The 20,718-nt window shown below is 29.1% G+C and overlaps 1 protein-coding gene across 5 annotated transcripts in view; it reads right to left on the reverse strand.

Annotated features, from left to right (window-relative positions):
* Positions 1-20,718, reverse strand: part of LOC107438610 (diacylglycerol kinase delta) — an 89,970-nt gene that overhangs the window by 46,570 nt on the left and 22,682 nt on the right. For 3 of the 5 annotated variants that reach the window (XM_016050931.4, XM_016050929.4, XM_016050932.4), the window contains exons 2-3: positions 3,380-3,427; positions 3,059-3,121 (exon numbers count right to left, since the gene is read on the reverse strand). In XM_016050931.4, the coding sequence (XP_015906417.1) occupies positions 3,059-3,121; positions 3,380-3,427 (111 nt within the window). Of the gene's footprint in view, positions 1-3,058; positions 3,122-3,379; positions 3,428-5,260; positions 5,808-20,718 lie in introns of those variants that run through there. The other 2 variants (XM_016050930.3, XM_071178659.1) reach the window with 2 other exon arrangements.

Below are 20,718 nucleotides of genomic sequence, written 5' to 3' on the forward strand. Positions count from 1 at the left end.
GCAGGATAAATTGATTTGCACCTATGTTCAAAATGGTCTGAATAAAAAAATGGCTTATATCAAACATGAAGAATTATTAAGAAATATTTATTCATGTTAGACTTAGAGGTTGGGCAGCTCTGACGAGCAGGGCACATCGACCAGAGGTCTATTGTACCCAAACCCTAAAATCATGATTAACATTAAAGCCCTATGGCTGAAATAAAATTCAGCAAGCACCTTACAGGAACATCTTGCAGTTCCCAGGCATTGACGATATGCTGCCCTAAATGCTCAAATCTTTGAGCAGAATAGACCTCACATTCACAGAGTATGTGTCGTGATGTCTCTTCTTCTAGATGACATCCCCGACAAAGAGAATTGGATTCTATTCCCATAATGTTTAGGTGTCTCCTGAGGATACAGTGACCAGTAAGAAGACCTATGATCTTCCTTATACTGTTTCTATTAAGCTTTAAGAGCTCCTTTTGACGTACACTGGGACAGTCTCGATTCAGCTCCTGAGCTTGTCTCTGACCATCAGCAGCGTGCCACTGCTTATGGGCGATCTTGCCGTAGAGCTTGAAAATGGTTGCCCTAAATGAAGAGGGAGAAATTCCCAGCGCAGGTTCAGGGCCCCAGAATATTGCATTAGAGCCAGCCCGTGCGACTACTTTTGAAATGTTGTTACTATTTCACAACTTAAAAGGAGACACACTTGCAGGATAAATTGATTTGCACCTATGTTCAAAATGGTCTGAATAAAAAAATTGCTTATATCAAACATGAAGAATTATTAAGAAATATTTATTCATGTTACATAAGTCTACTTATTATTTTAAATTTGTTTATTTAACCTTCAACTTTTTATGCCTTTCTCAACAAAGAATATTTTTTAATGAACGTTAGGAAATTATCAATTACTTGCATTTGTGTTAAGAATTCAATGAAGGTTGTTTATTGGTATTTTAAGAAATTAAGTAGTACATCAAAAACAGGGTGCGTAGCCAAATCTTTGAATCAAAAATAAGCACTTTTTAAAAACTTTTCAAGCACTATTATCACTAAGTTACAAAAGTTAAATTAAAAATAATGTAACTCTAGTGAAAAATATCAGAAAGTCTTTTTTTGAAATGATAATAATATTTGTTTTCTTGGAAAGGTGTGTCGTTTATGAAAGAGCAAAATCATTGATCTGTCTGGGTTTTTTTAAGAGGTACCTATCTTGTGAAAATTTAGACATAATTAGTGCAAATAAAAAATTATATTTAAAAAATCAACACAAAAATATGGTAAAGGAAGAAAATATTTTCAAAAATTGTCACTACAAATAAATATCATTTATGACTTATTTCTATATATTTTTCCCTATATACTCAAAAATAATTTTGGTATTGTAAAATTTTGGGCTAAAAATTTTATCTAAATTACAAAAAGCATAAATCTGTAAAAAATCATTGTCCACANAGAAAAAAAAATCACTTTTTAAAAACGCCAGCTGAAAAAAGCACCTTTAAAAGCTTTTAAAAACGAAATACCCAAAAAAGCACCTTTAAGCACTTTTTACAAACGCTACGCACCCTGAAAAATATGTTCTCTTCCTTTAAAATAACATTAATATTTCACAAGTGTATATTCCCATGTGAATATGTGACCTAAGTAATAAATTATCTATTATTCGTATTGGCTATCTTAAATATTAGTTATATATAATTTTAAACATGCAATACTTATTAATGTTCATTGCGTCCATTGACTTAGCTGCGAAGTTTTATACCCATCAAATTCAAAACATTAGTTGTGTTAGAATCTCGTTTACTTTTTACTAAACTAACTTTAAAAGTAGCTGCTAAAAACTACTGTTCTTTTTTTATTGCACTGCTTACTACACTACATTTTTTTAAAAAGTAGTACACTGCACGACAAACTATGAAGCAAGTAGCAATTAGAGTAGTTTCCCTACATGTAGTGCGCTACTTCCAGCCACTGTATATAATTATACAATGGAAAGTATACTATTTACGAAAATAAGGTAAGCACTTTTTCAAAATTTCATTAATTATAAAACAGAGTTTATTAATCATATATTGATGATCCTGCATCACTTATAAGCAATTTTATGGTCAATTAGCACCAGTTATCTATATCTTTTACCTCCCCTCAGACACAATTTGCTACTTAACTAATAAATAAATCTTTCAAAATTATGAAACAAGAAAGGGAAAAAATCTAAGAAAAAGAAAAATCTGAATGACAAAAAGGAAAGTAAATCAATTGATTTTAAACTAGATAATTTGGAATTTATTATTTCAAAATTTAAATAATGTAAATTCGTTTAAATTAATAATTATATAAACACGAATATACATTTATCATGTTTCATCAAGGTGATCATCAGCATTTGCCTATATTAGGATATAAGGATAACTTTTAACTGTTAGGAAGAAAAAAAAACCTGATAAAATAAATTTTCCTTACTTCTGTCTCTTTTTTTGAGACTACAACACGCAAATTTTTCAACTATTCGCAACATATACAATTATTACTAATAACAGATTAAAAGATAAATACCTTAAACAAAATCTATGCATAATTTTTTTTTTTTTTTTACATATAAGTACCCTTATAACATGTTCTTAAAGATGCAGAAAGATGATTGTTGCTAAAAAGATCGGATTGGAAATACCGAAAAAGGTATAACATCTTTTCTCTAAACTTGATAAGTATATATTGCAACTCATGCAATAAATTTTGTTTTTATAAAATAAACATGCATTTTCCTTGGGTTATTGTGTCAACAAGGACACCAATTGATTGATCTGAATCTGCTTTGCAGAAATTCTACATTACCTTATAAATTATAATCAATTACTAGCAAAAAAATAAAAATAAAATTCATTTATCCAATTTTGCAGCAAATAATTCCTGTATTATAAACCAATGGCAATTATTTACATACAAATAAAGAAAACATAAGAAAATCAACTTCATCAAGAGATCATTTACATAAGTGCTAAGTTAATATACTAAGTTAAGTTAATATACATTATTACCAAGTTAAAAAGCTTATTTTACTTACTTTACTATCTTTTGCAAAATATAATTTTCGAGGTTTTATTTTGAAGTATCTCCGTTTCCATCGCTAAAAAGGAGAAAACAAATTTATATTTTATTAAACATAAAGAAGCTGAGATTTAAATTTGATGTATTTTATGTTTAAATGTATTTTAAGTTATTTAACAATTTTCAACTGAAAAACAAAATTATGTTCTAAAGATATCCAAAAATTTGAAGAATTAGCACGTTCCTTTATGATATTTTATTTTTCAAAAACATAAGTCTGATTTATTTTATGTATAATTTTACATGAAAAAAAAAAGTTACAAATTTAAAATATTACCTGGAATGATCCAATTTGTTTCATAAGATAGCCTTCTTTAATACAAACCTGCAAAAAAGAGATAAAATTATTTTGATATTATTTTACAATATTTGAAATTATATCGGGTCTATTTTTTGATTTTTGAAATTACAAACTTTACATTTGTTGTTAAAAAAATTTTTATACATATATTTTAAGAAAATGAGAAAAAATAATGAGTCACTCTCTGAAAATATTGATTAAATGAAATTATATACCATTAGAAAACTGCACATTACAATGAAGATGCAGTTCTGAAAAAATATCCCGGTTAAATTAATTCCATTTTGAATTAAAAAATAAAAATTAACAATAATAATAAATAAATCCTCCAAATATGCTACTTTATTTAGAGTTGCATACAATAAACTAAGCTCTCGGTTATACATTATTATCTATTTAACAAGGGGTTTCACTTAATATTGATAGGGTGTAAAGGTATACAGAATTTTTTTATAAATGTTCGAAATAGATATCAAATTAAGGTTGTCTTTATTTTCTTAGTTTGTTATGTACTCTAATCAAAACATAGTAATTTTATAACAATACAAACTTTTGCATGAATTTCCTATTAAAACTTGATGAACCACAACTTACTAAATCATTCAAAAATATGTATTTTAAACAGTCTAAAAGAGTTCATAAATAAATAAAATTAATTATGAATTAAAATACACCAAACATGAAATGGCACATTTTCATAGACTACAACTACTCAAGCTCATTTCAATATTTATGTAAAATCAATGTTTAAAATATTTTGAAAAAAAATTAAATAAATAAAAAAGACACAGGAGCAATCTGAAAACTTTAATTATTATATAGATTCAAAAAACTGCTTTTTTATCAATAAATATTGATGCAAGAATAAAAATCAGTTTGCAATTTATTTTTAATCCTTGTACTTTAACCAATCAAAATAGATTTTTTTATTATTATTTTTAAATTTCAATATTCACCAGTGCCAGGATAGCAATTATTGTAGTGCTTTCAGAAATCAAATCATTTAAAAAATATTCTAACAAATGTAATTAAGAGCATCAAATATGCTCTTTCATATTAATTCAAAAATTACAACAAGTATAAAAACTAAAATAAAATTAAATACCAAACAAGAAAAGCTGTATAATTATAAACCAAAATAATAAATTTTAAAAATGCAGTTTATTAATTGGAAAACTTGAATTAACAAACTTAATTTTTTCATGAATTTTCTAAATTTAGAAAAATTCTATAAAATGCATTTATTTCCAATGATTTAAATAGGAGTTAAAACATAATCATTCAAGTAGTCATCAATACAATAAGGTAATTCACTGTATTTATCAAATCTAATTAAACAAAAGATTAAAAATTCATCTTTAAGCCATTATTGCACAATTATTTGCACTAATTATTATTAATAATTTATACACTAGCTTACATGAAGTTTTATGCCAGCAACTTAATTCTATAAAAAATATTTTCTCGCTGGGCATTTTGTTTGAAAACTTGTATTGAGAAATTTAAGTCAAATATAAAGAAAAAGAATCCATAAGAAAAGCAATACTACTACTCGTGATGCAGTTATTTTATGAAATAAAACCTTTTGAATTAAAATTGGGAGCGGGACAGTCGTTTTGTAGTTTCAAACTTGTTTAAAAAGGATATATTAACTTCTTCTAAATCAGGACTATTAATTATTTGCACAAATTAATTAAAAATACATTGTATATCTTATACTTCAAACATAGAAATACACACAAATACAAATAATTATTGGGCAAAACATATTAAATGTAACTTTTATAGTAGGAATATTTCTGCATTTCTGAATTTAAAAAAGCAGCTTAAAAAAAATCTGCAATAATAGTAACTCACCAAAGATTCTAAAAACTCTTTAGTAACAAAACAACAATACATGATTATTTTATAAGATTTCCCTCCGCATAAATCACACTCCTAATTACTAACTTTTAGTCCTAAGAATCATCCTTCAGATAAAGCGCAAACTTCATTCATTCGAATTCGGTAAAATCATACGATATTGTCTGTTGACAAAAGAAAAGTAGAAAAAAGAAGAAAAAAAGTCAATTCACTGCTGAAATAAGGAAAATAACTATCCAATTCCACGTAGCACACGGCAGTCTCTATTAATCATAACGTAAAATGAGACCGGGAAAAAAAGTAAATAATAAACATTTGAAAGATGAGATTATCAGGAAAGAGGTACAAAGGTGACATGCGGACAAGATTTTCCGCGGACGATTTGAAAGGACTTAAATAAGAAAACTCGGGTGTATGGAGGATGATATAGAAATTGAAAAGCCAGTGAATGAAATTTTAAAGAAAAACTGTTTGCATTCCAAAATCTATCATGCGTAGGATTACAGCACAACTTCCGTGAGGTAATTGGCGCCCTTCGAAATGAAAGGAACGCTTTATGATTTTTCTCAATTGCCTTCTTTAGGATATATATAAAAAAGTGTGACGTTTCCCATTACTTTCAATTGCAACCCTAAAATTAGGAGGGAAACACAAAAGTTACATTGTATCCGGCACTATTAATGTTACTTTTTTGGCTAAGATTCAATACATTAATCGAAATTTTATTAAATATTGAAAGTGTGTTAAAATATTGAGCTCTTTTACGATTAATGTAATAAAATGTTACATAAGCGGTGGCGAGCAGAGAAGAGGGCAACGGATATCCCTTGACTGCAAGACACTTAAAATAGTTTTATCATTACATTTTTTAGGCTCAAGGGATAAAGTGTCACCCAGGTAGGTATGTTCGAATCCCAACGGTGGCTGGTTGATACGAATTCTGTTCCCGGCTCGAATAGATCCCAGTGCAGACGTAAAATATTCTCAGTGGTAGACGGATCAAGGGTTAGAATCTCCTTGCCCTCGGGCTAACCGTGGATGATTTTCGTGGTTTTCTTCTCCGTCTAAACTAGTCCCATGAAGGCTAGTTTGTCCCAATGCTTGATCCAGGAGTGATTTTGTATTCTGGGTTGGGTTCAAAATTACAAAGCTTCGGAGTTTAACATTGATAATCATAACTTCAGAATTGTGTCAGCTGTTCAACGTCGGTTACAAAATAAAATAAGTAATTGGCTCAAGCAAAATGTTTTCCAAAAATTATGATTCTCAAAACTGGAAAAAAAAATAACTAGATTCTCAGACAAATGTATTGATGAAGTTTACTTCTTCTTCTACCAGTACTACAGCCAATTGCTAGCTATGACTGTCTCAAGCAGCTCTATCCATATTAATTTATCGGACTAGATCATTAACATTTAAGTATTTCTTACATATCAGAAAATATTTAAGAATGCTTGGTTCGAAAAATTAATTATTTAAGAAGTCTAACATACATTTACGTAAAAACGAGTTTCAGTTCTGGATTTAGATTTTTATGAATATATTTTGCCTATTTTTTCTTCTCGTTGTCCCCTTTGAAGAATCTCTAAAAATTAGTCCGATTAAAATCACGACTAATCGATTTTCTATTCAAATATCAATATACAAATTTTCAATATTCCTGTGTATAGCGGGATGTGTATTGAATCATTTTTAATAAAGATGATTCCTATTTAAACAATTTTAAAGCTTTAATGCGGTCAGTGTGTATTTTGCACGTTTTTCCCAAATTATTCATAAATTAGATTTTCATATGTTAATAATAAAATAACGATTTGTTTAGATTCAATGCATGATAAATATATATTTAAATATGTTACAAATAATATCTATTTTTACGAAATAAAAAAAAAAATAGATAAATTAATTTAAGCCTTAAAATTAGCATAATTGATATTTAAAATAAAGTCTTACGTCTTAAAATAATCTTGCGTAATTATATTCAACTAAAATCATTTAAAAATTTCATCTATATTATAACTTAATTAGTATTTATTTAATTTAACAATTGCTTAAATATGCAACTTAATGGGAAATTTGTATCTCCAGAACTTCGAAATTCGATTTTTCAAAAGCTAAATTTTTTAATAAAAAATACCATTTGTTTTTAAAATAGTGATTACAGTTTTTAGTACAGTTTTTCTTTAACTATAATTTGAAAATGAAACTTCCAATTATAATAAAACATAGGTTTATCTGATTAGAAAAATTTCAATTCAGGATTCGCTTAATTAGTTAGGAATGTAAATTATTTTAAAAATTATTTAAAAAAAATAATAGAAGAAAAAGTGGATATTTCTGATATTTAAATAGAAAAACTAAAATAGCTTCTACCTTTTGATTAAAAAAAAAAAAAATTTCTTTCATTGCCAGTACCACAAAGTTAAAGAACACATGGCTCTATCCTGTGGATAAGTCAAAAACAAAAAAATAGTTGGCGTTTAAAAGGAAACTGACAAAAGCCAAATGTCAAGAATTGACAAACAAAAGCCAGATAGATAGTCATATGAAATTCAGGTACAACTGTTTCCAATTGCCAATACCACAGCTTGATAATCGAATGAATTATTTTTATTATGTTTTTACAGATGGCCTGATTCATCAAAATTTAAGTGGTAGAAAGTAATCTAAATCCTTCTTTTAAATAAATATTGCTTATGGCTCGGAAAAACAAGTTAAATGCTAGATCAAGAAAAACAGTGAATCTTCAATTTTAAAATTACGTATTACGAAAAGTCCCAGGAAAATTTAAAAACAATCAAATCATAAAAATAAAACTATAAAAATAAAACTATAAAATCCTTAACTTTAACGTTCATGCATAGTTGAAGGTATAAATAATGTACTGTAGTCAGGGCCGGATTATACCTTTCGTAGGCCCTAGGCACAGAGCCGGATTATACCTTTCGTAGGCCCTAGGCATAGCCGTTTTTGCCCCACCCCCCATTCCTCCCCTCTTTCCCCGCTAAAATTTTCTTGCATATTTTTTTTTTACATTTTTATTAATATGGGTTTTAATTTACGAATTTGTTTATCTAACTTTATCTGCAATACCGACATACTGCCGATATTGCAGTTGATATCGATAATACCATTTTTGGTGAAAATTTACTCTTCCGATTTAGAGGAAAACTTTGTAGATGAATTTTTACTATTTTCAAATTTGTATGAGCATAAATCTGCACAAGAAATGTTGAAGGCTCAAATTAAAGATAAACTTGTGAATACTTTTCCTAACGTTCACATTGCATTAAGAATATATTTGTCGATTCTTGGATCAAATGCAGAAGGAGAAAGATCTTTCTCCAGATTAAAGTTTATAAAAAATTATTTGCGTTCAACAATGAATCAAGATCGTTTGGCATCTCTCGCACTTATGTCTATTGAATACGACATTTTGCGTAGTTTGGAATTCGACAGCATAATACAAGATTTCGTTGAATCCAAAAATCGCAAAAAAGTAATATATTAGATCATAAGATTCTGCAAAATAATTTATTACCGAAAAATATTATATTTTTATTTGTATCTTCATAATTTTGTGCAAAATACACTTGTTGTTTTTAAAGCTAAATTATTTTGGTCAATAAATTTTTTTCTCCCAAGTTTTTCGTAGGCCCCTGAATTTCGTAGGCCCTAGGCACGTGCCTAGTGTGCCTATAGGATAATCCGGCCGTGACTGTAGTATAAGCAGCATTAAATTGAGACAAAATAAAATTTAAGGTTAAAAATTAAACTCTTTTGCAGCTTTTTTTTTTTTCCTTTTCCCATTTCCGCATATGATAAGGGTCATCGTAAGAAAAAAGTAATAGTACAATACAAATACGGTTACAATACAAATAGTACAATACAATACAAATACGGGTCAAATGAGCTGAATATTTTTTCCTTCGACTCAATAATTTAGGTTCGAAAACAGACTATCGCAATTTCTAATTCCAATTTCTTAAGAAGCCTCTACACTCGCCATTTTGGATTCTAAGTTAAATTTTTAATTTGTGTTTTCCAGATGTTTTTTTCCCTCGTACTTGACAAACTTTTGATGATATAGTATTATTAGACAGCAGCACAATACTTTTCAAGAAAGAAGAAAAAAAAAAAANAAAAAAAAAAAAAAAAAAAAAAAAAAAAAAAAAAAAAAAAAAAAAGGAATCTATATTAGATTAGAAGAAGAAGCGCTTGATAAGTTTTACAACTTCTATGAATTTTTCCTCAAAACTTCAAAGCAATAAAATTTTGCGATTTGTGGTTTTGAGTGTAAGTAATTTAAAACTACACGTTTCTCAGATTTAGATTTTATTTTTTAAATATAATTTTATTGCAGTTGAAATTTCCATTAATGTAAATTTCACAAAAAATAAAGACACTTTCAAAAATCTAAAAACTAACAACTGTTTACTCTCTAAATATCTTTCAAAAATTGTTGATTGCAGAATTGAAATGGCATTATTTTGCGAGGAAAAGTAGAGAATTTCAAATACCACACACTTTATATCTCAAATTGTGAATGGGTAATGGCCTTATATTTTACATGTATCGATATATGATAGTGCCAAACAGAGTAAACATCCGTCATCAGTTTATCTGAAAATTAAATGAAAAGGATTAAGAGCATTTTAAAATTTTCCATCCTCGACCCCACCCCCCTTCGACAGTTGAGTTCAGCAGAGAGAGGAAAGGCCTCTTATGATGAACAATATTGTTGTTGTTATTGTTAATTTACGTCGCACTAAAGCTGCACAATGGGCTATTGGCGACGGTCTGTGAAACATCCCGGAGGATGATCCGAAGACATGCCATCACAATTTTGATCTTCTGCGGAGGGGATGGCACCCCCGCTTCGGTAGCCCGACGACCTGCGCGCGAAGTCGAGCACTTTACGGTAGCACAGTTTAACGAGGACTAATACCGCATACCCTCGGTCCCTACGCAGACTGATCCAAGTGGTCACCCACCCGCACACTGACCGTAGCCAGTGATGCTTGACTTCGGTGATCTGCTGGGAACCGTGTCTTAACGATCAGTCCACTGCGGGACAATGAACAATATGATGCATTATGATGAACAATATAAAGTAAACACATATGCATTGTTCAAGTTGAAAAAAAAAAATTCTGACAAAATAATGTTGATAAAAATTACATTTTATGGACATATTTAAGATGAAACATGGTCCCATTAGGAACAAAAGATTTAATCTGAGAAATCAGTAAGTACGCAACTTATCTCATCCAAACTTAGTGTTTAGACACTGTTTAATAGAAAAATACACATAAAAAGAAAATACTTATTATTATTTACTAACGACATCTCTGAAGAAGCCTACTCTATATTAAAAGATTTGCTTCAGTTACAGGTTCGCATCTAGGTCAAAGGAACGTATTAAAATATACCTTGTGGAATAGGGATTTTAAACTTAGTTCTATGCCGACTGGCTAACTGTGAAAGAATTTCATATTTTTCTTAACAGCTAACGCATACACTGGTAGTTAATTTCACTTAATAGACCACAGAAATAGGTTTGTCATTAACACAGTGATTAATTGTAATTTGTTGATGATAAAAAGATATTTTGTATGTAAAATAAAAATATTATTGTTAATTTTTCTAAGTTTGTCGAAATATATTTGTGTAGGTGACTTCATTAACATTTATAGAATTTAAGCTATTGCAAACTTTTGTAAAGAAAGAAAAAAAAATCATATACGCAGAAGTGCCATACCAAATTGTGGTGATTTCACTCACAAATTGAATAAATTCAAGAAACCAAAACAGCATAGTGGTTAAGGTACTGACTACTCGAAGTCAGTACGTTAACTCAATAACTGCGATTGCGAAGGTATTTTACCAACGGTGGCGGCTTGAATAAAGGCACGTTTACACGGTCCAATTTCTTGAATCCGAGAAATTGGACGGATTTCTCTGTCCAAGAAATTGGATGATTCGTTGACACTATCCAAGTTCTTGAATGTCGCTGATTCGTTGAAAGAAAAACTTGCGCATTGTTCATATTCAACATTATAAAATAATACTTACATAAGTTTAAAATTACTAAATAAATTCAAATAAAATCATAATAACACAAATAAACAGTAACAGATTAATTTATTTGGACTAAACTATATGAAAACAAACAACAAAATGACATAATTTGCTGCCTGCTTGTTGACGTTACAAAACCTAAGACGTTGATTGGTTAAGGGAGAAAAAACTTGTCTGGAAAGTAGAACATGCTCTACTATCGTCCAAGAAGTTGGACCAAGTTCTTGGATGATTGTTTACACGATCCAAGCTCAAAGCAAAACAAGTTTCCATCAATATCACTAAATCTGTGTCCAAGAAATTGGATCGTCTAAACAGGCCTTAACATCGAACATCAGATCGATTGGTACTAGCCAAACTAGCAAAAGGAGCAAAGGCGGCTGGTGCGCAATGCTGAGCATATTGGAACCATTAACCGATGATTCCATTGGCAAACAAGTGACTGTTGCGCAACTGCTCTTTCAAATATCGCTAAACGTTTCGTTTGGTTTCACCTTTTTTTTTGCTACACAGTATTTTTTTTAAAAAATCACATGATGATGACGTCTGACAGGATTTTGATAAATGCTATGATAAGAACGCTTTTCTATAGTCTAAAGATTGAAGGCGTCTTGTGATAGTTTCCAATATAAAATTTTGATAAAAAATGTATAATGCCAATAAAAAATGTATTAAAAGTTGAATCTTTTTACATTTTTAATATTTAAAAGGGATTTCATATTCTTTATGTTAACCTATGGAGAATTTATATGTAATCAATTTTTGTTATTACGTAATTTATCAACGTTTCATTTATCAATTATTCCATCAATTTTATAAATTATTCATCAAACTGTGTTCGATTTAATCTAGTTACAAAATATGATTTTCAAGGTCTAAAAAGGAAGTTTAACAGAATTAGATGGAAATAATATTTAACATTTTACGTAAACAATAGAGAATAATCCTGAATCAACCAACATTCGAATTGCATAACATATTTTACTTTAATTTAAAATATACTATTACTTACAAAATATCAAAGAAGGCCATTTTGAAAAAAAAAAAGCGAAATATTTTCATAATTATACACTATCGTCGAGGCTAGGTTGTGGCCCAATATAAAAACTAACGTACTTTTTTTCTTGTGAATATTTATGAAGATAGAGATGGATTTATGATCGACTATGTTTTACAATTTCAGTTTGAAAATAGAAGTTATACTTTTGACTAGAGTTTATCATTTGTTAAGAAATATTACATAAATCAATACTTTCATACGACCCAGATTTTCAAAATGTTTGGAAGTTTTTATGAAGTTCTTTCATCTGATATATCTCGACTTCGCCCTCTTTTTCTTCAAAAAATTTTTTTCCTTTTATGAAAAGTGAGGTTTAAGATTCCAAAAGAAACACGATGCGGATCGATTTCTGTAGAATGATGCGAAGTCAATACAACGAAAACACAATTCAATTCGAAATATAGCAGTCAGATTTCCGAATTATAAAAATGTTTCTCAAGCCGTAACTATACGGTGGCCTTAATTAAGCAAAGGAATAAACTTTAAATCAACAAAAACTCATTCGAGGCAAATATAGAGAATCTGAATTTGCAAATATTAAGACAGTTGTTCTCTCAATATTCTTCTGTTTGTTATTAAGGGAATGTAATCAGTAAATTTTTTGTAAGTTAAGCGAAAATTCAGGGGAAAAAAAATTTGTAAGGTTTTTATTCAGAAATTTTTTTTCTATATTCGTATAAAATTTCAGAGCTTTGTAAAATAAATATATAATTAAAGCCATCTTTATCGCGAATTTATATTATTTTCTTGGTGATTTTATGAAATATAGTGAATATATATTCTTTCCATCAGTTAAAGCTTATTTTCTTGAAAACAAGAGTTTTCACATTTAGTCCTCATATAAACCGGTAAGACTTTTTTTTTTATATGTTTTTGCAGATCTTTTAAAAATTTTTGTACATACCTACACCGAAGTGTAAAAAATCATAGAATATTCGAAAGCAAATACGTACTTGGTGATAGAATCATGCAAGAAAAGTATAGTTAGCCAGCGCGACGTCAGTAAATCATAAACGTTATACTGCTATTATCGTTTTATAAACGTTGCCATATAAAACGCAAGTTAACATAATTATGTCTACATGCCAGGTATTAAAAATTTTTGAATGCAAAATGGTAGTTAGTGTTAAACGCATGGAGATCACCATATCGGGAATCGCTATAAAATGTAACATTTCTAGCTTAAGAGAAAGAAAAGTTGAAATTTTGGGCACTTGAAAGAGTTTCATAGGTGTCGAGAATACCGAAAAGCCCTGGCGGACCATATGTTCTAATTGACTAACATTGCATGAAATAACCGAAACAATCAGGGACATTTGACGGTTGCAACCAGCGAAAGTGCACCGAAATATGGCTTTGCTGGACTGTACCAAAAGAAATCCGACACGAACGCCTAAACTTACATAACACCATCGGCTGAATCACCTACATCGGGCATGCTAACATATCGGTTTAACCGTAGAAGACCAGTAGCTTGGTCAGATGAGCCACGATTTCAATTGGTACGATCTGCAGCTGACGATAGGCTTCGATTGTGGCTCAGTATCACGAAGTCATAGAGTAATGATCAAGACACTCTTCAAGAAGATGGTGGATGCAAAATTTTGTAAGTTTCCTTACAACATATGGACTCTGTTCTCTCGTAAAAGAGTACTAGTCATTGAATCAATATCTTTATTTCATAAACCTTCAGCTGTTTTGAAATAACACACAGCTTTTCAAGGAAAGCATGTATCCTAACAAAAATGGACTTTTTCGAATGAAAATGCTACTTGTCACTGGGCCACATTGCTCACAAATTGTTTAAGAAACATTCTGGATAATTCTAATGAATTATTTGGCTACGCAAGTCACCTAACATGAATCCCATCGAATATTTCTAGACTGTAACTGAAATGTCTTGTCTGTGGGTGCACAAAATACAGCAACATCAACACTTTTCTAATTATGAACAGCTGTCAAATCTGCATTAATATTACTTCATACCCATGGAGTCTATACCATGTTGAATTACTGCACTGGGAAAAAGTGTTTATGATATTAATCGATATAGCGGGTATCCATGACCTTTGGCACTGTACCATCTAACTAACTTATCACGTTCTCTATACGAATTCAATTACTCTTCTTAATAGTACACAATTTCTAAAGAGGCATCGTTTGATGGACATTAACAGAAAATTTTAATAAACATAAGCAAATAGCTAAATTTAAGTAAGAGTGGCATTAAAATATTCGACAAGTTTGATTACATAATGCATTTTTAATGACAAACATCAACTGAATAAATAAAATTGCTCCTGTATTTAAAACGAAAGAAAAAAATAACATATCCCTTAAAAAAATTTTTTTTCAAGATAATTAATAATAACAGTAATATTTCTTAAACGAAGAACATCATAGCAATAAAAACATTTAAAAAAAATAGCTTTAAAATGTAATGGATGGCATAAAATACATAGGCTAATCCTAATCAAACCCCTTAAACAGCGGGCAACTAAAAATAACCTTTTCCATTTGCTTGCTATTCTTATACACATTTTGGAATATGCTTTAAATCTGAAAACTTACCCATAAAAAGTCTAATTAACAAAAGATTCTAAAACTACTTTGAAAAATATTAATTTTATTTTTAAAAGACAAATTGCTATATTTCTTAAAGAGGAAAAAAAAAAGAGGTCTCGTTATGAACCAGTGACATTTATGCTACCATTACATTTGTTTTGCTCGCATAATTAAAACTAGAAAATAAACTTTCATTCATATTTTTTTTTTTTTTAATGGACTCGGAAGGGAAGTTCCCGAAAAAGAATCGAATCTCTCTTTCACAGTCTTATCTCCAATTAATGTCTTGAGTGCGAGCAGCAGCAATTCATTCCTTTTCAGTCTTCGTTCCGGAAATGACCCTCGGGAATCAGCCTGTTCTCTCAGTGAAAGGAGATTTATGTGGAGAGCAGATCCCAATCGTGAATTAAGCTCATTAATTCTTTTGCACAACTTGGTCCGAGAGCACTCTTCTTCTTTTCCTCCGGAGAAATGGGAACAGCCTCGTTTGAGAAACGATGAAAAGTTGCCAGCGAGAGAAAGTTCGCTTTTAACAATTTAGAAATAATTGGGATTTGAGACAGAATCCCTCAAGTGGATGAAATATCGCTCAAAACTAGATGGTAATATTTTAAATGGTCATTACTTACAAACTGAGAGTAATCAATAACAGAAGGATGAAAGATGCGGAAATGTCCATAAATCTTGGGATTAAGACAACGATAAATAGGCTGATTAAGTTCAGTTAAATTACTTGACGTTACTAAAACTTCAATTTACTCATTCGCTCAATTGTCTTTCAGAAAAATAATGAGGAATGAAGGTAACAAGCGAGTGCGATAGTTGATCGATGTTTTTCAAAAAACAACTAACAAACAATGGCTGTTTTTATTTTTCAATGTATTTAGGGTGGTAGCTCATTTGATTTTTTAAACAAATAAGGTTAAAACTATAATTTTAAAAAAATACAATAAAATACACAGGGTCCCCACTTAATTTATGAAAAAAAAATTCCTTGACTTTCCCATGCATTTCTGGAAATCAAGACCATATTTAATTTATACCACGCAATTTTTATAGGAAAACTTAGATATTTTTTTATTTGTTAAGTCAAATATTAGATTTTGTGAACAAAATTTGAATGAGGAGGAAAACATGATGATTCACTAAAATGTGGAATTTTTACAACAAATAATTGCATATAATACATGCTAAAATTATTTAAATAAAATCTCAGTAACTAATTACTATTACTGACAATTCTAAGACAGGTTATTTTCCAGGTACGGTGTAAGAATTTTCTACGTTTTTGTAAAAAATTGTAACTTTTAGAGTCAATATAAAATTCCTTGAAAATTTAAGGTTTTCCCTGTTCTCCCAGACCCGCGAGACAAGACACTAGTGATTTTACAGTATCATAATATTTATTACATAATTTAGTAATTTAGTATAATAACAGTATTTATACTAAAAAAAAAAAAAAAAAAAAAAAAAAAAAAAAAAAAAAAAAAAAAAANAAAAAAAAAAAAAAAACACAACAAAAGAAAATTTTTATTAATATAAATAGCTATAATTTCAGATTATAGATAACTAATCATATCTATACTTTTTAAATAAATCAAAAATTTCGTTAATGGAAAGAGAAAATTTTACTTAAAACTTATTCTTTTTTCATAGTATCCAACAGTTAATCATTTACTTCATTAAAAAACTTAGCTTTAATACTTAGTCAAATCTTAATGTGTTTTGAAATAATTTAATATTATTTGATTTTTGTTTGGAGTTTAATATTTTTTCCTTATAAAACTTTGTCTAACTATTTCATTTTTCAAAATATTTAAATAACTGCATTTTTCTACACTTTTTCTTTATATACACAGTTTTTATTATTATTTTCAAATAAAGTGGACGGATTCTCAGCAAAAGTTATATTCATAAGAGAGATCTTAGCAGCTCAAGATGAATGCGAAAATATTTTCAATGAAATTCATATGTATGCATCTTTTTACGTCCTGTATCTTTCTGTTTGCATTAAAAATTAAATCAATATTTTATTTTTAATCTGAATAAATTTTATTCAACTAAAACAAAAAATAATTTTTCGTAAATAATAAATATATTCAAATAGGTAAATTATTTGTATAAGTAAACTCTGCATAAGGACCGTATTAAAACGAATTTAGTTTCTAAATCGTGTGTAATTACATAACAGTATTTATGTTTCCGCAAAATAATCTGTCACATAAAAAAATATTTATACATAGGCCAAAGATGCGTAAAAGCAACTTTTCAACAAAATAAGGGACTTATGAAAAAAGTGTTTAGCACTTACACTTTTTACGATTGACTGAACTTCCTTTGTGATGAAAGCAGACATACAACTAAATTTTCCAGCTATTGAAAAAAAAATTTAAAAAAAAAAAAACTTTTCAAATAACAGACTTTATTTAAAAAAAATAATAGCTGATAAAACATTTTCGAATTTTTTTTTCTCCCCGTTTTTCCAAAGAAAATTTATAAAAGTTAGCTTTTCATTAAAAAAAAAAAGAGGGGGGGATTCTTGCGAAACAATGGCAAGCCACAAATCTTACTGTCTAGTTTTGAATAATATCTAAACAGAAATAATAAAACATATTTTTAAATAAATTTAAGGTTATTTGTTTTTATTGTTTCCCGTTTTCTTTTTCATTAAACTTTTAAACTTGTGTTTAATATAATTTTTCATAGTAGGGAATAAAATAATAAAATATAAAACACGAGGTTCGTATTTTACAATTTCTCCCTTCAAATTTATGAAGCACAATTTCCAAAAAAATTCTGCGGCTTGTCATTGTTTCGCAAGGTAACACTTAGTATACTTATTTTGATTAAAGAGTTGGGTTTATAAACCATGGTTTCAAATATGAATCATTTAAAATTTGAAAATCAATTATTAAACAATTTCTTTCAAAACCATAAATGCTCGTATAAACATATACTATTAAAAAGATGGAGTATTAAACCATAATATCGTTATAATTTGTTTAAACCTTAATATAGTGCTAAGTGAAATTATATCATTGCAATTCAACTTGAAGGGAAGCATATTTGCACCGTATTATGGTTCGAGATACTGATACTATGGTTCAACGTAGGACCGATTTTTCTGAGAGTAAATTTACTTAGTGTCGGACTAGTTTGGTTGCTAACTTGTCTGGTGGAAAGAAGAAAAAAAAGAAACAAAGCGGCTAGCAGATACCGAAAATCGAGCATCAACAATTTAAAAAATTGCAACTGATATTTATGTATAGCTCCTACCTAGAACGATGCTGATTCAAATAAAAAGATGAAGTTGCAATCAAAGTTGATGAAATAAAATGAACAAAATGTGTGCAAATTAAGTAACAGATATAATTTTTTTACTGTAATGTGAAATTTCTTTTTTAAATTTCATTTTAACGTTATTTTTATGGAGAATTTTTTTTTTAAATGAATTTAGGAATTAGGGAAAAAATGAAAACAATTATTTATACAGCTCTCACAGGTATACAAACTTTAGCTTTTAGGATATAACTAGCCCCCTTTTAGGATATAATAATTTTTTTCGATAAATTTTATATTTTTCGCAAATAAATCGCTTTAAGTAGCGTTTCTAGACCTGCATCCATCTGGACGAAAGAGAAACCTTTTTATAGACAGGATAAAAAGTTTTGGTGACAAAGAAAAGTTTCCAAGAAACCAAAAGGGAAGTCATTGTTCAAATCAAAGTTCCACAATTTTTTTAAAATCTAATTTCAGGATTATTTTTAGCAGATTGAACTTCATTGAAAAAGTTGCCCACTACAGACAGATTTAATAACAGGTCATGCAAGCACATTTAGAATGTTATTTCATATTTATAGATCTTTCATGTTTTACTTTTTTAATTAAATGCATTATTTATATTTAAAAAAAATGCCGCTGAAAATAAGGGGAAAGGTGATTGCTTTGTCTTTTAACTTCGCTATAAAGGGGGCGGCGGAAGAACTCGGATAAATTATGTTGAGGCACTACTGGACGGATTAAAAACAAAAAAGAACTTTGCTAAAAAATTTTCAAAATAAAAATCCCACTAAACTGCTCTAAATATATAAATATGTCGGAAAATTGGGCACTTTTATGCTATTGGGTTCGATTCTGCTTTTCTGACTGACAATCGTTGTCTTTAAACTTACTTCACCATAGCCTATACTTTAATCTTAACATTATAAGAATTATCAGTAATTATTAAAAGTATTTAGTAGCATTTTTTTTTCTTTTATCGAGAAAAACTTGGCGATAACAAGGGTTTTAGCAAAAAGTTTTAATTCACACTGATTAGCATACGGGCATAGTCAAATTAAGATAAAAGCCACAATTTATTTTCGAAGACGACGTTAAATATTAATCAAAACTAGAATGAAAATCACCGGTTAAGTAACATACGTACACCTTACAGTACGAAAAAGAGTAATGGTACTCCGACGAACGTCACATTTTCGATTATTCCCTACTTCATTTTGAGAAGATTACTACCCTTTACAAACTTTAATAAGTAAAATTCCATCTCATCTGTCTTTAAAGACGAGATAGATTGTAGAGGCTACCGACACACCCACTTTCGAATTTAAGATTATGATCTCACGACAACCCAAGAACATACTTCCAATTTTTTGGGAATCTTTTAAACCGTTCGATTATAAAGCAAAAAATCAGAACACATGCCAGCCTGAGAGAAGCTTGTCTCATAAAAAATACATTAGAGACCATCTTTCACCGATAATGATACAAGGCACGCGAAGTGCAGCTTTACTTCGTCAAAGGACACGTAATAACATCGGGCCACAAACCAATAGTCAGACATGATCTTCATCCGTCGCAAAAGTTTGCACAGTATGTGGGGTCTCCTACCATTCAACTGCCATATTTATTTGTTTACTTTTCTCAACTTTCTACCACGATTTGCGCAACTGTAAAGGTTAGAGCAGGAAAAAAAAAAAAAAAACAGTGCACGTGGCATTAATTTGCAAATTGATACATTCAGGATATTTTTTATGCAGGTTACATATCACATTTTTACCATCCGCCAGCGGTTCCCAATTCTTTTCTGGTAACGAAACCCTAAACGATCGAGATCTTTCTCGCGGAACCCTGACTTCATATAAAAAAAAGTTCATTAGAAGCTGTGAATGGAGGGAAAAAAAAGACTACTAATTATTTGGTAAGCATTAAACGCGAAGAATGAAATAGTTTAAATTCTAAATTAGTTCATGCTTTATAAACATAAAATAAATGAATAAAATAAGTTAAATTAGGATTTTCACTGTTATAAATATTGAATATCGATAGTAGTAAACAGCGAAACAATTCTTAATACTACTTGAATTTAACAATAATATTTTGAATTGAAATGTTCGATGAAATACATATAGAATTTTTTTATAAATGCATATTCTTTTCCTAATTTATTCAATAAATTGTTATTGATAAAAAAAATAAAAAAATTTTAAATTTTGCCACTTTTTTATTTTAGTGGAATGTTATGTAAATAATTTCATTCAAACAATCGAAATATTAAACAAATCATAGATTATTGATTAGATATAAATATAATTATAACTGGTTTAAAAAAATGAACCAGCTCTTGGAACCCCCGTGATCCTTCTACGGAACACCATTTGGAAACTGCTGCCATAGGCAATATCAACGTTTTCAAGTTTACTACCGACGTTCAGTGAAATATATTAGAGGTAAAAATCAACTGGGAAAA

This window comes from Parasteatoda tepidariorum, chromosome 3, assembly GCF_043381705.1.
Source record: "Parasteatoda tepidariorum isolate YZ-2023 chromosome 3, CAS_Ptep_4.0, whole genome shotgun sequence".
Taxonomy (NCBI): domain Eukaryota; kingdom Metazoa; phylum Arthropoda; class Arachnida; order Araneae; family Theridiidae; genus Parasteatoda; species Parasteatoda tepidariorum.